This window comes from Marmota marmota, unplaced genomic scaffold, assembly GCF_001458135.2.
Source record: "Marmota marmota marmota unplaced genomic scaffold, marMar, whole genome shotgun sequence".
Lineage (NCBI taxonomy): Eukaryota > Metazoa > Chordata > Mammalia > Rodentia > Sciuridae > Marmota > Marmota marmota.
Genome location: NW_025999899.1, coordinates 533,605 through 550,592, shown reverse-complemented (window position 1 = coordinate 550,592; position 16,988 = coordinate 533,605). Strand labels below are relative to the sequence as shown.

At 51.3% G+C, this 16,988-nt stretch overlaps 2 protein-coding genes across 10 annotated transcripts in view; both read left to right on the top strand.

Annotated features, from left to right (window-relative positions):
- Spag7 (sperm associated antigen 7) overlaps positions 1-16,988 on the top strand; it is a 29,549-nt gene that overhangs the window by 6,804 nt on the left and 5,757 nt on the right. The window lies entirely within an intron of this gene.
- Camta2 (calmodulin binding transcription activator 2) lies at positions 386-16,976 on the top strand. 9 transcript variants are annotated; one of them, XM_048798351.1, is made up of 23 exons: positions 386-509; positions 1,825-1,919; positions 2,127-2,230; positions 3,279-3,346; positions 3,429-3,564; positions 4,155-4,226; positions 4,472-4,625; positions 5,140-5,274; positions 5,951-6,891; positions 7,684-7,810; positions 9,364-9,498; positions 11,248-11,363; positions 12,055-12,239; positions 12,564-12,642; positions 12,805-13,027; positions 13,232-13,536; positions 14,560-14,747; positions 15,002-15,185; positions 15,354-15,425; positions 15,528-15,548; positions 15,709-15,878; positions 16,030-16,104; positions 16,192-16,976. In XM_048798351.1, exons 2-23 carry the CDS (start codon positions 1,889-1,891, stop codon positions 16,253-16,255), a joined length of 3,585 nt encoding a protein of 1,194 aa, XP_048654308.1. In that variant the 5' UTR covers positions 386-509; positions 1,825-1,888; the 3' UTR covers positions 16,256-16,976. The 9 variants fall into 9 exon arrangements, with proteins under 9 accessions (XP_048654308.1, XP_048654307.1, XP_048654309.1 ...); XM_048798350.1 differs by having other exon boundaries at positions 4,140-4,226; XM_048798352.1 differs by lacking the exon at positions 4,155-4,226.

Genomic DNA, 16,988 nt, shown 5'->3' with positions numbered 1-16,988 from the left:
GCTTGGAGTTTTCTCTCTGCAAGGCAGTGATGGAGAGATTAATGAGGAAGGGGGGTTCATTTCAGCTTCTCAAAAATGAAGTCGGTCCGTGTCCCCAAAATAAATAAGTCTTCCGGGGGGCTAGAATAGTCCTGTCCCGTCCAGAATTTCTCAACAGCCCCTAGGGTTCCAGCTTCCACCGGATCCTCCCAAACTAAGAGTCGCTTCCGCCTCGGGACCCAATTTTCCAGTCCTTTGGCGCCACTGCCCCTTTAGGCACTTGCTAGTTACAGACTAGCAGACTGTCTCTCGGCCCGCTCTAAGGCCGTGGAAGCCGAGTCCCTCCGCCCAGCGCCCCACCCAGAAACCCACGTGCGTTGACCCTAGGTTCCCTTCCCGACCCCATTCCCTTAATTGGGAAGCCCCGCCCCGTGCGCAGTGACGTCGGACGCTGCTGTCAGCCGGCGCTTGGGGGGGGTTGGTGTGGGGTAGAATGGCCGCTGCCGCCGTCACCCGCGGGACCCCGGGAGGTAAGAGCCAGGGCCTCTCGCCCGCCTCTCCACCCCCGCGACAGGGGGCGCAGCTCTACCGGGTCCCGACGTGGAGCGCCGCGCCGGGACCACCGTCCTACCCCTCCCTGTTCGCCCCCACTTCCCTGCTTCCGTCCTCCTCCCCCGCGCCAGGGGGCGCAGCTCCGCGCAGGGCCCCTCCGCGGACCTGCGTGTGCTGGGGACAGTCCCGGAGAACCCCGCACCGGGCACCTGCATTGCCCTTCGGCCCCCCCCCCCCCGCGCGCTCGCAGACTGTGCTCCCCGGCTTCTCCAGAACATCCCGGTGTGCAGGCGGGACCCTCCCACCTCAGACATTCTCCTGGGACCCCCTGTACCTCCATAGGGGCAGCCCTGAGCGCCGGGCGTCAGATTCCAGGACCGCCCCGGGGCCCGCAGCCCAAATCCCACTCTGCACCTGGCAGATTGCCTAACCCAGACTGCGCACCTGTGCCCTGGGGTGGAGTCCCTACTCCCGCTTCACTGCACCTAGCCGGGCTTCGATAGGCCTCCTCCCCCTCTCCATCCCTGGACACCTGGCAGAGCCCGCGCTGAGAGCCTCCTCCAGCTTCCATCTGTTCCCCTAGGCGGGCGGGGGCTCAGACTGGAGCCAGAACTGTAGAAGGGCTAGGGTAGGCCTGGAAGCCAAGGGGAGGCAGAGGCATTTGGGAAGAGGGGTGCAGGAGAATGGAGAGGGCTGTCAGCCTCAGGGCGGTTGTCCCCAGGGTGGGAAGCGGGATCCAGCATCTACCAGGTTCAGATTCTATCAAGCCCTGCTCAACCTGGAGGAGAGAGAGTAGGTCAGTTATCTGCCCTTCTTGGGAAAATCAAATAGAGAAGAAACTAAGGGTGTGTCCTCTAAGGCCTAGTTCTCCACCCTGACTTAGATCTCCTGCCCTCTTCTGAACTAGCTTGCCTACCCATCCTCCAAGGACCAGATGCCCTGAGTCCCTGCCCCCAGAACCTAACCTCCCCAGTAGTCCTAGTGGCTGCAAGAGCCCAAGCTGTAGGGCCTCTGAGGCCCTAACCTGGCTAGCCTTCTACCCTACCCACCCCAACCCTGTTTCTTCTGGAACAGCGTTGTTTCCCCACTCATGTTGGTTCCTGGCCCCATGTATGGGTTCCCCTTTACTTCCATTTTCTAGCTGTACTGTCATACCATATAGTCCAGCGCCTTCCTCTCTTTTTCATCTTTCCCAGACATCATGACCCAGTTCTCTATTACCTCCCCCACCTCATGCTTCTCATCCTGGATTAATGTGGGGGCTTCATCATAATCTTGTTTCTCCTTTCCCAGCACAGACTCCCCCTCCCCCCGGCCCCTCAGGCCGGGGGTGACCTTGCCCCCTGGAGCCCTCACCATGAATACCAAGGATACCACCGAGATTGCTGGTGAGTTCACAAACCAGGTTCCCAGTTTGGCCCACCCTTATGTTCTCCCTACTCATGGAGGCCCTGTGCTTCCTAGATTACCTTCTTTCTTGTCCTGGTTGCAGTTTTTCCTGATACTCTGGGTTGCCTTTGACCCTTTACCCCTGGGGTGCCTCTCACAGGAATGCTAGAGCAGCACACCAAACCCTTCCTTCTGGTTCCCTCTAGAGAACAGCCACCACTTGAAGATCTTCCTCCCCAAGAAGCTGCTGGAGTGTCTTCCTCGCTGCCCGCTGCTGCCTCCAGAGCGGCTGCGGTGGAATACAAATGAGGTTTTCTGGGGAACCTGGGGGATTAGGGCCTAGCAAGGCCTAGCAGGCTAGAGGAGGGTGAGTGGGGTCTTTCGGGGTCTGTGCACACTTCTCAGTACAGAGCACTGTTTTAGAATCATAGGAGAGGTATAGACATAGATCTTGAAGGAGCCCACTGCTCCTTGGCATATCCATCTGGGTTAAAAACAACAGCCACCACCTATTATTTCTTACACACTGGGCACCATGCTAAACACTTGGCCTGTGGTTTTTCATATTTTTACTCCCATGTTACTGATGAGGAAACTGATAATACTACTTGGAGTTTCTTTTTTGGAAGACATAATCCTTGTGTTACACATTTTCTGTATCCTACATACTTAGTGCCTCATATGTAGTTGATGGTCAGTAGTAACAACAGCTTGATGTTAGAACTGTCAGTAAAAGGATATGAAGGCTCTATGTGTAATACATAGAACCTTTAGGGATCAGCAGGGCTTCATGGAGCATCTGGGAAGCCTATAGGATGACTGGAATTTCGAGACATGGAGACTGAACACATAGTATTTCAATGTCGTAGGGTACTAACTTCCAGGAGGTTAAAGGCATTAAAGGCATTATCAGGGAGAAATCAAAGGACTCATCTGGCAGGAATGGTAGGTGGAAAATGGGTAAATAGTGACAATGATGGTTCGGATCCTTGTTGGGAAAACCTTGAAGTCAAGTTAAAGAATCTGGAATTCTTGGTAGTGTCAAACTAATTGAAATTTTTCTTAGGGAAGAGTGCAAAAATGGGATTTGGAGAAAGTAAAATAATATACAGTGTGAAGAATGATGATGAACTTGAACCTGGCTCCAAGATATAGGCTCTACTTGGGAGGTAGAGGAGACAATGTTAGATTTTCTCTGAGATGGAACCCAGGATTCTTAGGAGGGCAGAGGAACCTTCCTGGGTCCAGATACTTAGAAGTCCAGCTGCCACAGCTCAGCAGAGACTGAGACCCTGAGGTAATGACCAAGAGATCTTTCCATGTAGCAAACATCCACCTGAGTACCTCCTCTATCACAGGAGATTGCATCCTACCTGATCACCTTTGAGAAGCATGATGAGTGGCTATCCTGTGCCCCAAAGACAAGGTGAGAAAGTTCTCAGAGGTGAGATATGGCAGGAATCCTGATTTCTGCTCACAGAACTTGAGATGAACCCTTCTCTTCCCAGACCTCAAAATGGCTCCATCATCCTCTACAACCGCAAGAAGGTGAAATACCGGAAGGATGGTTACCTCTGGAAGAAGCGAAAGGATGGGAAAACCACCCGAGAGGACCACATGAAGCTGAAGGTCCAGGGCATGGAGGTAAGAGCATTAGGCATCTAATCATTTGCCCTTTCCCACCCTCCTCCACTCTTAGCTGGGCTCCAGCCCTACCAGGGCTTGGGGACATTGTCCACCTCTGCCCCTCCTAGTCACTCTTCCCTTCTTGCTCACTTTGGATCAGCTGGCTGATCGCTTAGCCTACTGCTCTCTGCTTCCCATGTCCCTCCATGACCCAACTCTCCAGGCCTTAGTACACTGATACCAGTCTCCTGGCTTCTCTTGCATTTCCCACAGGGATCCAAGCAGTGATGCTCTAAGCACAGGTTTCTCTTCCCAAATCATTGCTCCTCCTCTCAGATGCATTCTTGCTTTGCCCTTGGATTTCTGGATAGTCCCATATCTCAAATCTGGCCCTCATTGTAAGGCCCCAGCCCCACTGTTACCTTCTCTTCATCCCTCATCTGTGACTTGGGGCTCCTGGGATTTGAAAGGGGTGGGGGATAGATGGGGGTGGGGAGAGGGTTAAAGAGGAACTGGTGGAAAGATTGGGATTCCTGCAAAGGGACTGAACAGAGGAAGAGTTGGGGAGCAGACTAGCCCTCCCCCCACCCCAGCCTGTCTCCTGGCAGTGTCTCTATGGCTGCTACGTTCACTCTTCCATCGTCCCCACATTCCATCGGCGCTGCTATTGGCTGCTCCAGGTAAGAATGAAAGAGCTTGGGGAGCTAGACTCTGCTTAGCTCTTTGAGGGAAGGAGAGATCTAAAAGGATGAAGTGGGAGGATGAGTAGGTTCAGTGTAGGAAGAAGAGATGGGGATTGGGGATGGAGAGAGCCAGAAGTTGGGGGTGAGTTAGGAGGGTACCCAGGAAGAAAGCAAGAATTAGGAAGCTGAGCCCCTGAACCTCAAGACTCCATGACTCTCTGTGTGTGCCCTTTTGCTCTCAGAACCCTGACATCGTCCTTGTGCACTACTTGAACGTCCCAGCCCTCGAGGATTGTGGAAAGGGCTGCAGCCCCATCTTTTGTTCCATCAGCAGCGACCGGCGAGAGTGGCTGAAGTGGTCCCGGGAGGAGCTTTTGGGACAGCTGAAGCCCATGTGTAAGGAGTAGGGCAAGGATTGAACTCCAAGGGGAAGTGGAAATGAGTCCTCCCAAAGGTGCTGTGATTCTGTACCCAGAAGCCTGTGGGTGACCATTTCCCTCCAGGCTAGGAAGGTGAATGCTAGAATTCCTATGCAGTGTGAAGCTTGGAATACGGAGAAAGAAATGAAGGTCAGCTGTGACTATATGTCTGAGCAGTCTTGAGGCTTCTGGCCTCCGTTTAGCATGTCAGGTGCTTGAAGGAACAATCAAGGTAGTTTGAAAGCCAGGTGTGGTGGCACATGTCTGTGATCCCAAGAGCTGGGGGAGGCTGAGGCAGGAGGATCACAAGTTCAAAGCCAGTCTCAGCAACTTAGCCAGGCCCTAGGCAACTTAGCAAGACCCTGCTCAAATGAAAAAATAAAGAAGGCTAGAGATGTGACTCTATGATTAAGTGCCCCTGGGTTCAATCCCTGGTACCAAAATAAAAGGTACTTTGGGGGTTCTACATACTTCCACCAACTCTCCTGTAGTTCATGGCATCAAGTGGAGCTGCGGGAATGGGACAGAAGAGTTCTCTGTGGAACAGCTGGTGCAGCAAATCTTGGACACACACCCAACCAAGCCTGCACCCCGAACCCATGCCTGTCTCTGCAGTGGGGGCCTTGGTAAGCTACCCTGACCCTGTAGTTCTCCACCTAGCTCCACTACTGTATATTTGTCTTGATCAGATTTGCATGCTGATTTGCAAGTCTTGTGCATCTTCAGAAAGATGGGGCAGATGAGCAGATGCCTTCCCATCTGGGCAACACTAGCCCAGTCCTTGTAGTTTATAGTCCTGTCAGCTTATTACCTCAACCTCACCCAATACTATCAGTTACACCTGACCTTACCTTTGTTCCTAATTGACCCTTCTTAGTTATGTTCTTTTGTCCTTTTCTATGCCTTTATCATCTGCTCTGGGCTATTTCTCCAAGCCCTGTGTCTTCCCCTGCAGTGTTCCTCTGGTTGGTTTTATTTTGAAGGGAAAGGAGGGGGGAGGGGTGTTCATTTCTGATGCCTCCTAGTGGCTGAAATCAGTATTGCACATCTAATGTACAAGGAAGTCCCAAGAAATACTTTTTTTTAAAAAGTTATATATGGAAAGAATGCCTTTGTTTTACTTGTTTATTTTTATGTGGTGCTGAGGAACAAAACCAGTGCCTCACACATGCTAGGCAAGTGCTCTGCCACTGGGCTACAGCCCCAGCCCCCAAGAAATATGTTCTAAGGGCTTCCAGAAAGGGAAGACTGCAGAAGGATGTGTCTTATTCCTTCTCTCTTCCCCACCCCTCTCCCTTCCAGGTTCTGGGAGCCTTACCCACAAATGCAGCAGTACGAAACACCGCATCATCTCTCCCAAAGTGGAGCCCCGACCTTTAACCCTGACCTCTATCCCCCAGTCCCAACCCCCTGAGCCTCCTCCACTGATAGCCCCACTTCCCTCAGAGCTCCCCAAGGCACATGCCTCCCCATCTTCTTCCTCCTCCTCCTCTTCCTCATCAGGCTTTGCAGAACCCCTAGAAATCAGACCTAGCCCTCCCACCTCTAGAGGGAGTTCATCAAGAGGAGGTACTGCCATCCTCCTCCTGACGGGACTGGAACAGCGTGCAGGGGGCTTGACACCCACCAGGCACTTGGCTCACCAGACTGAGCGTAGGCCGTCTGTGAGCTTGGCTGTGGTTGTAGGCTCTGAGCCCGCTGCCCTACCAGCTCCTCCCAGCCCTGCCTTTGACCCTGATCGTTTTCTCAACAGCCCTCAAAGGGGCCAGACATATGGAGGGGGACAGGGGGTGAACCCAGACTTCCCTGAAGCAGAGGCTGCCCATACCCCTTGTCCTGCCCTAGAGCCTGCTGCTGCCCTGGAGCCCCAGGCAGCTGCTCGGGCACCCCCTCCACAGTCTGGAACAAGTAGGAGAAGAGGAAACTGCTTCTTCATCCAAGATGATGATAGTGGAGAGGAGCTCAAGAGCCAGGGGGCTGCCCCACCTGTACCTTCACCCCCTCCTTCATCCCCATCCTCACCTGCCCCTTCAGAGCCATCGGGCAGGGTAGCAAGAGGGGAGGCCTTATTTGGAGGACCTGGTGGGGCCAGTGAATTGGAGCCCTTCGGTCTTTCATCATTCCCAGACCTTATGGGAGAACTTATCAGCGATGAAGCTCCAAGCATCCCTGCCCCAACTCCACAGCTCTCTCCTGTTCTTAATACCATCACAGACTTCTCCCCAGAGTGGTCATACCCAGAGGTGAGTCTCAAGCTTATTTTCCCTTCTCCATTTGTTTTCCAATTTCCCTGAACAAATTGTATTAACTCTTACCCTACGATCTATAATCTAGCTTCCCTTGGCTTTCATGGCTTCTTTTTCCCCCCGAATGTTGCTGGGGATTAAAATCAGGGCCTCATGAATGCTAAGCAAGCTTTACCACTGAGCTACACCCCAGATGCCTTTATGGTTTTCTTTCTGACCTCCATGTTTATAGAGTGTAGCTTCTCTTCTATTTCTATAGTTCTCATCCACTGTGTCCCCCTTCCTCCCCTTCCATATGTTAACATGGTTTTGAGAATCCCCCAGGGACCTTCATTCCCTTGGTGACTACAGTCAGGGGGAGGAAACTGGAGCTGTTCATCATGGAGGAGAAAATATAAGTGGAGATTTGACTGCAGACTGGGCAGCTGAAAGATCATCTTCAGCAGTTCTGCTTTATGCTGTTTCTGTGAGGGAAAGGAGGAACTACGATGGGATGAATTAGCCCAAGAACAGAACTTCTTCATGATAATAGTTATCTGGTAGCCTTGCGGAGGCCCTGAGTTCCCCTGATTCTGGCAGATTCAGAAAATTCTGGTAGAGACCATGTAACCACTTAGCAGTAAGGGTGAGATGAGGGACAGACTGGTTGATCTTGCTTCACTATGTCCTGTCAGTCTCTAGCAAGCATAGGCCCTTCCAGGTAGTATATATTCCCTAAGGATTTAAATAAATTAATGAATAAGTGAACACCCAACTTCAGTCACATGGCTGTCTGCCTTCTGTCTGCAGGGTGGGGTCAAGGTGCTCATCACAGGTCCTTGGACGGAGGCCGCGGAGCATTACTCCTGTGTCTTTGATCACATCGCAGTGCCAGCCTCACTTGTCCAGCCTGGTGTCTTACGCTGCTACTGTCCTGGTATGGGGACTGGGAATAGTAGGGAACAGACATATGGATAGTTAGGACAGATTAGGACTTCCAGGCTTCTAAGAAGTACTGGAAACAACTAGATTGTTTTGAGAAGACAAAGACCTATCCAGTCCTGAGGCTGGGCCCCAAGCTCCCCCAGCAAGTAAAGAGCATGGCTTGGGTATTGGAAAATCTAGGTCCGGTCCAAGAAATTTACTCTTCAGCTAACCAGTGACCTTAGATAATTCTACTCCTTCATTGGATTCTTGGCCTCCCCTCTTGTAAGGTCAGGCATTTGACCAAAGGGATCACTAATGTCTGTCCAGCCTCTCTGAATTTGTTGGAATCAGAGTCTCCAATCTTAATCCAGGGAGAATAAGAAAGGAGAGATAGTAGTCTCCTCCGACCAGTCCTAGAAGTAAAGAACATTGGTTTCTAGACCTTCATTGTCTAGTATGGTAGTCATTAGCCTCATGTGTCCATTTAATTAAAATCAGATTTAACTTCATTCCCCAGTTGCACTGACCATATTTCAGGTGTTCAACAGCCATACATAGTTGGTGCTATCCTATGGGATAGAGCGGATACAGAATATTTTTTTTTCACTGCATAAAGTTCTACTAGATAGCATGGGTCTAGACTGACTTCTCTGCCCTTTTGCCACCACTCTTGCCCTGACCCTACATTTAACAGTTGGTCTTCTTGTGGGACCCCAGGGACCACCAGGGTGACAGGTTGATCAAGCTTTATTATCTGTGAAGGTACTCTTACCCAATCTTTTTTCCCCCATATTTTTTTACTGATACATTATAGCTATACATAATGTTGGGATATGTTGTTACATATTCATACATGCACATACTATAACAACATAATTTGGCCAATATCACTCCCTAGCACTCCCCCGCTCTCTCTACCACCTCTCCTCCCAATTAACAGCCCCACTCAACTATGCATAGAAGGAAAGGAGATGAGACCAAAGAAGGTAGGAACTCGAAGAAAAAGTCTCTGCCCCTGGTCTTGGGAATAAGACCTGGTGGCTTCATCCTTAGGGCCATAGGTTGAGATCCTGGGACACAGCTCTCATTGAACACTGTTGCTAAATAGCCAGCTTCACCTATCTCAGTAACAGACTCATAACTTCTGGGCTCTGGTGTTGGGGACTAAGGGGTTTAACCCCCATCGGGTTGTTCACACAAGTATAGATGTCTTTGTGTGTGTGTGTTTTCTGGGGATGGAACCCAGGGCCTTGTAAATGCTAGGCAAGTGCTCTACCATTGAGCTATACCTCTAGCCCTATAGGTCTCTTTGGCCCTCAGCTTCCAGACTTTGTTGCTGAATAACAAATGTCCTTAACTCCAGGGCCTAGAATCCCACAGTTCTCTGGTCCATAGTAGGTATTAAGTTCTCCCCTCTCAGTGACAAGGCTACTCATTGAAGCCAGAGGCCTCTTGGCTCATAGTGGGGGAGTGGGGGAGATAGATATGGGATGATGGCAGTGGCTCCAACATGGTCTGAGGAGCCAGGGAAGGAGGCCTTTTCGCTGACCCTGTACTCCCCAGCCCACGAGGTGGGGCTGGTATCTTTGCAGGTGGCAGGGCGGGAGGGCCCCCTTTCTGCTTCTGTGCTCTTTGAATATCGAACCCGCAGATTCCTGTCTCTGCCTAGTACACAGCTTGACTGGTTGTCACTGGATGGTGAGTACTAAATCCCCTGACCCCAAGTGTCAGTTCCCACAACCTTTGAGCATGATATGTTCTAGACCCCAGAGGGGGCCATGTTTCTTCAGTCATTTCTGAATGTGGCAGCAAAGTGCCCTCACCTCCTCTTCCCTATAAGTCACAGAATCTTCTCTATCCCAGTTCTTACCCAGTACTTGCCATCCCTAAAGATGGGATACTGACAAGGAAGGACAAGGGGCTGGGGACAGGGTCTAGAGCAATATATAGGCATTGTAAATAAGTATATATAGACTTAAATTTCTATTTTCCCCTCTGATTGTAAAGATACACATTCATTATAGGAAATTACAGAAAAGCACAAAGTGGGAAAAAAATCTATAATATTACTGCTTAGTGATATCCACTACTAACATTGTGATGTGGTTTCTTATATAAACACACAGAAGCACAAATGTACTCCTATATAGTGTATGTAGATGTAATGAAGTCTGGAACCGTTTTTGCTTTTATTGGTTCTTTCTTTGGATGTTTTGAGAACTTTCTGACTGCCCTGGCTGCTCCCGCGAGGTTTGCTTTTTTTGTCTCTTCCTGTTGTTTCTGTTGGTTTCTTTCAGTTCTTGCTGCCATCACTACTTCTGAGGCTTTGGTCCTCAGCCTTTTTTTTTTTTCCAGAGGGAGGGTATAGTGCTGGGGATTATACTCAGGGCCTTGAGTATGCTAGGCAAGTGCTGTACCACTAAGTCATATCCTGAGCCTTGTCTCCCTTGGAGCCAGTCTTGTCACAAAACCCAAGTTTGTATGTGCTGAGTTGCCTGTATGTGACTCAAGTTTGCCTACCTTGGGATCTAGCCATTTCTTCTGAAACCAGCATCTGACCTTGTCTCTGTCTTCCTTCCTTATTGCTTGGCTAATGCTTCCCCTGCTCCTTTGTCCTTTCTCTCTTTACTTTCACTTGTTTAGCTTTCCTGCTCTTTTCTCTATCCTTCTTGGGTTTTTGCTCATCATTCTCTAATTTCCTCTTACCGTCACCGCTGTATATTCATTCTCTTCTATGCCAGCATCTTAGAACATGCCCAGCCTTCACCTTGTTTCTGTGCCTGCTTTCCCTTGATTCAGATCCTTTCTCAGTCTTTATTTGATCTCGGGAGGGGTTCAGATAAAGCTTAGATTGTGTATGTGTTTATGTGTGTGCATATGTGTAGGGGTTGGAGGGGGAGGAGAAATGGACATGGCTATCCCTCTCTGTCACTCCACTCCCCACCTCTTTGTGGACAGCTGTGGGGGGCTGGGAGAGGGTGGTGCTTTTCAAATCACAGTCCCTGAGTTCTTTTGGGGAGTGGTTAACAGAGAGTTGGGATCCTAGAGTCTTTCAGCTCCAGCATGGGAGACAAAGGTAGTGTCTGGGGCAAGAACTGGGGGAATATTCTGCTTAGGAAAAAGCTAGTAGAGGGCATGCCATGTGTGATTTGGGACAGTTGGGGGTTGGATGGCTGTTGGGGAATTCCTATCACCATTGTCTAAAAGGAACCAACCTTAATTCTAATCTTGGAATCTGGTTCTGGTCCATGGGTGGGATTAAGAGCCCTAGTTTAAGGACTGAGTCCTGGTGGGCTTTATTTAGAAGACTGAGTAAAGGGGTTATTGTTTGGAGGGAAAGAACAGGGTTCTGTATCTTCACCCCTAAACTTAGGAGCAGGTCCAAATATGGTATTCTGGGCAACACCCAGACCCTACCCAGTTAGCCTCCCATCCCCATTCCCACAGACAACCAGTTCCGGATGTCCATCCTGGAGCGGCTGGAGCAGATGGAGAAGCGTATGGCAGAGATTGCAGCAGCCGGGCAAGCACCTTGTCAGGGTCCTGAGGCTCCTCCAATTCAGGTACTTCCATGAGGACAGGAGGGTCCCCGCCCTCCCCTCCTGTCCTCCCACCATCCCCAGATGGTGGGTCTACAGTGGGGAACAGGGAGGAGAGTCCACTAAAGAAAATGGCTGTAGCAGATGCCTGTCCTCACTTGCCTGTCCCCAGCTTCCTCAGCCAGTCTTCCTCCCTCTCTCTGACATCACCCTGCTCCCACCCCCATCCCATGGCAAGAGTGGCTATTCTGGGCACCCTCTTGGCATGACAGGCTTCAGACTATTTCTGGTCTGAAGAAGGGTGGAGGTAAAGGAGCAGGTGGGGGAAGGGGTCAGAAGAATTGGGGCTCAGAGCTCTGAGGGTCCCAAATCTCTAAAGGAAGAGGGCTAGGGAAAGGCTGAGAAGACTCTGGCTCCTAAGGGGAGAAGCCACGTGGGGATGGCACAAATCTGAGCTGCTGTAAAGGTACAATATGGGCAAGGGTGTGTAAAGCCTGGCTTTCAGAGTTGTTAGAGCAAATGGGCTGTGGAAATGGAGGATACTGAGGCCACATAGGAATTCAAACTGGAAAGAACCATGGGCTATCACATATCACAGATCTGGGTGATGGCTACCTAGAATAGGAAGTGTGGGGAAGGAGCAGGGTTAGAAGCTAGGGGAACAAGCCAGGAGACCAGATGCAAAAATATTTGCATATGGGTATGTGTACCACAGGATGAAGGCCAAGGGCCTGGATTTGAGGCACGGGTGGTCATCTTGGTAGAAAGCATGATCCCACGCTCTACCTGGAGAGGTCCTGAACGTCTGACCCATGGAAGCCCCTTCCGGGGCATGAGTCTTCTGCACCTGGCTGCTGCTCAGGGCTATGCACGCCTCATCGAGACCCTGAGCCAGTGGCGGTGAGCAGGGCAGCAGGGAAGGGGCTGGACAGTCATTGGGTCGGAAGGTGCCAGGGGATGAGGATCTGGAACACCACTGCAAAGGGGAAGCAGGGGTCTCTATGGGAAAGGACAGGGCTGGAAGAGGACTGGCATTTGGGATACTTTTGATAACCTTTGACTTATGAACCTTTGGCTTCCTTAAATTTACTAGTCTCTTTCTGCCTCATCTCACTGGCCTTAGTGCTTCTAGAGCTCACTTTCCTGTCCCTTTATTTCTGATGTTCTGGACTTTTCCCCCTTTTCTCTGACTGGGCTCTGCTGTCCTTCTCTCAAACCCTCCAGGAGTGTGGAGACTGGAAGCTTGGACTTAGAACAAGAGGTTGACCCACTCAACGTGGATCATTTCTCTTGCACCCCTCTGGTAAGGATGCCGGCTCCTGCAAGCCTTCAGAGCAATATGCAATGGAATGGTGCTTCAAAGGGAAAATTATTTGGGCAATGCAGAGAAAGGGGCAGGCCAGAGTGTGAGGACCTAACCTCCTGGGGAAGAATCCAGGCCTCACCTCCACCTCCCTCTCCTCAGATGTGGGCTTGTGCCCTGGGACACCTGGAGGCTGCTGTGCTTCTTTTCCGTTGGAACCGTCAGGCACTGAGCATTCCTGATTCTCTGGGCCGTCTACCCCTGACTGTGGCTCACTCCCGGGGTCACGTACGCCTTGCCCGCTGCCTTGAGGAACTGCAGAGGCAGGAAGCTTCAATTGAACCCTCACTTGCCCTGTCACCGCCTTCCTCCAGCTCAGACACTGGTGAGGGCTGCCCCTGATCTTTTTGAGTGAGGGGTATGGTTAGGATAGGCCAGGGAAAAGCCAAAGGGCAGGAGATAAACTGGGAGAGAAAGAGGCAGGGATGGGGAGATAACAGGAGCAAGAACAGCCAGGGGAGGGAGGGTAGGAGACTTGAGGGATAGCCTGTAGCTCCTGCTGCCCTCACCCTCTTCCCTCACCTCACAGGTCTGAGCAGCGTCTCCTCACCCTCGGAGCTATCAGATGGCACTTTCTCCATCACATCCGCCTACTCTAGTGCCCCGGATGGCAGTCCTCCCCCTGCTCCTATGTCAGCCTCTGAGATTACTATGGAGGAGATGGTCCCAGGCCAACTCTCCTCTGATGCCCCAGAGGCACCCCTACTCCTCATGGACTATGAAGCTACCAACTCCAAAGGGTCCCCACTCTCCCCTCCTGTCCTCCCACCAGCCCCAGATGATGGGGCTGCTCCAGAGGACACCGACAGCTCACCTGCTGTGGATGTGATCCCGGTACTGTTTATGCTGATGGAATTAGGAGGGTTAAAAGTGGAGTGGGGTGCAGAGGTGGAGTAAAGCAAGACAATTTCATGAAGCAGAATCAGTGTCTGACTTCAGTTTGGGAAGAAAGGCCATTTATTCTCATTTTGGGACAGGCAAAGTAACCCCTTTGCTCCACTCCTTTCAGATCCTGTAACTCAGCAGTCAATAGGCAGCAGAGATTAGAAATCTGGGGAATATCTTAGAGCTGTGTTGTAGGGTTACCTGTTGATCATAAAAGGACAGGATTCTTGAAGTACCACGGAGATGGTAGGCAGCTGGGGAAATGTATAAACAGACAAGATGTAGGTATTTGACAGTGTGGTCTAAAATGCAAAGAAGACTTGCACATGGTAAAAGCTAAGACAGTCTGGTGGAATGAATAAAAGAATCTTCAAATGTAACCACATATTCCTCTACTAGAATCTGGGGACATACTTGCTTTAAAGAGGCTGAATAATTAGGTAGCAGTCTCTAAGTACAAAAAAACTTGAGAACTCCACAGTGTGGGATACATGGAATCTGGTCAACAGGAAGTGCTACAGGCTTTAGGGCTGGAGCCATTCACTAAATAAAGTGTCATGTGGTCAGCAAGAACTGAGTGGTTCTCAAGAGAGCTGAAGGGATTGGGGTGCAAGCATAGCCAAACCTATGGGGAGGATGTGCTATTGGCTGGCACTAGGCAGGTCCAGGTGGGACAGTTAGAAGGATAGCATTTGCTCAACTCCTGAATCCCCATTTGGAGTATGTCCTCTTATTCTATGTTCTCCACATCTCGCACAAAAGGCTGGACCCTCAAGGGGGAGCCAGCAAGAATTAATGAATCTAGAACAATGGCTAATGAAGAAAAGAGCAGGAGAGCAGTCCCTGAGGACTCAGTATCTGATGTTGAGAAGGAACCAGACAAGGAGCAGACTGAGGTGACAGCTTTGACAGGGCAAGGACATCTGGAAGTTGGGGCCTCTCATGGCTCATGCTGCTTCTCCCTTTATCTAGGTGGACATGATCTCACTAGCCAAGCAGATCATTGAAGCCACACCAGAACGGATTAAACGAGAGGACTTTGTGGGGCTACCCGAGGCTGGCAGGGAGCGGACTGGGGCCGTGGGGCTCAGTGAGACCATGTCCTGGCTGGCCAGCTACCTGGAGAATGTGGACCACTTCCCCAGTTCAGCCCCTCCCAGGTGATCAGATAGGACAAAATCTCCAGATTCTTCTTCAAAGAAAGATGGGAGGAAGGGAAAAAAGCACAGCTTCCCTACAGCCAAAGCTCCATTCTGGTTGAGGCCCTAGGCCATTTGGAAAGGAAACTGAACTGAATGATGTGCTTGGAAGCCACTCTCTCCCGTTGCTGGGGATCTTCCTTCACAGCCACCCCTCAGTGGGACAACAGGGATTTCAGATGCTCCTTGACATTCCTCCTCCTTATCTCCCACAGTGAACTGTCCTTTGAGCGAGGCCGCCTGGCTATCCCTCCAGCACCTTCCTGGGCAGAGTTTCTCTCTGCATCTACCAGTGGCAAGATGGAAAGTGATTTTGCCCTGCTGACACTATCAGATCATGAGCAGCGGGAACTGTATGAGGCAGCCCGAGTCATCCAGACGGCATTCCGAAAGTACAAGGTCAGGGGTCTCGGGATAAATTACACAATATTGAGACTGGGCTCCGAAGGCTTTTGGAGAAAGAGCAGCCCTCAGATAGGATGAAGAGTCAGAGGACCCTGGAAGAGTGGAGAATAGGCCCAGTGTCTGTTAAGCGGGTAGTGAGATACTAAGACCCTCTCCCCTCAGGGCCGGCGGCTGAAGGAGCAGCAGGAGGTAGCAGCAGCTGTGATCCAGCGCTGTTATAGGAAGTACAAGCAGGTGAGACCTTTTTCTTGAAAGCACACTACCAGCCCACACCCATTCCAGCCCAGAGCACCCAGAATGCTGCCAGGGCCCTAACTCCCCTTCTTTCTCCACAAGCTGACTTGGATTGCTCTTAAGGTATTAGGCATGAGATCTGGGTGAGAGTTGTTTGTGATTCAGTCTTTTTTGTGATGTGGGGTTAGAGAGAGACCTGCATCAACCTAACTTTGGGGTGACCTTTAGGGATTTAGGTCTTTGACCTTTCATTTCAGCCCATCCCTCCTCCCCACCCTTGTAGTTTGCACTCTATAAGAAGATGACCCAGGCAGCCATCCTGATCCAGAGCAAGTTCCGAAGCTACTATGAACAGAAGCGATTTCAGCAGAGCCGCAGAGCTGCTGTACTTATCCAGCAGCATTACCGCTCCTACCGTCGCCGGCCCTCAGGCCCCATGCCAGCGCGTAACAAGTATGGCCCTGGCCCTGAAACCCTCTGCTACCAGCTTTGTCTATGCTCACTTCCTGTTCCTCATCTGCCCTTCCCTACTGGGGTTCCTAAGAGGCAGAGGATATGGGATGCTTGGGTATTCCATGAACTCTCCTCCTCTTAATTCTACCAGAAGCTCCTTTCTCACAAAGAAGCAGGACCAGGCAGCCCGTAAAATTATGAGATTCCTCCGGCGTTGCCGACACAGGTATTGATTCTTTCCCTCACTGGATTGTACCCTTCCACCTCCTCTGCCTCACCAGGCTCCTCTGACTCCTTCCTCAACTCTCCGCAGGATGAGGGAACTGAAGCAGAACCAGGAGCTGGAAGGGCTTCCCCAGCCAGGACTGGCCACCTGACCTCTCCACAGCCTTCTCACCACCCTGGGGACGCTTCTGGCAGTCTTAACTTGGAGAGGGCTTTCTGGGGCAGGGGGAATCCCCTGTCGGCAGCTTTCCCTTTCATCTTTGTTCGAACCTTTCGTGGGCCTCTCCCCTCCTCTTCCCAGCCCAAATTCCTACACCTCGCTCTTCCTCCCTCCTCTTTTGGTCCCTGACTCCAGAAAACCCTCGCCCCACATACCTGCATCTTCAGCTGTGACTTGCGGAGCCCTGCCTGCCCCTTTTCCACAGCTCTCTCCCTGCCTGCACCCGACTCCCCTCTTCCTGACTTGCCTTATTTATTTGTTCGACGCGTCTCTGAATGTATCCGCCTGGGTCCCCACCTTTGCCTTCGCTGCGCGCGCCCTAGTGTTTCGGGGCTAATCAAGCCCCATCCCGACTCCGCATGTTTGCGTCTGTTTTCTACCTTCCTGGCCCTGTCTTACCCAGTCACCCCGACTCTGGCCACCCACCTCCGGGCCAAAGGGGAGGGGATGTACATAGGAACGCATTGCGGAGTCCCGCCCCCGTCCCCGAGGGGAGGGGGCTTGTACATACTGTAACATACAGAGTATAGTGAAGAATCTATTTAAGGCGCGGGGAGGTCTGTGCGGCAGGGGCCTCCCGCCGACTCCACGAGCACTTTCTACTTGTGCATGGGCTTGGTTTATACAAATTGCCATTAAACATCGCTGCACCAGCCAGTCTCTGG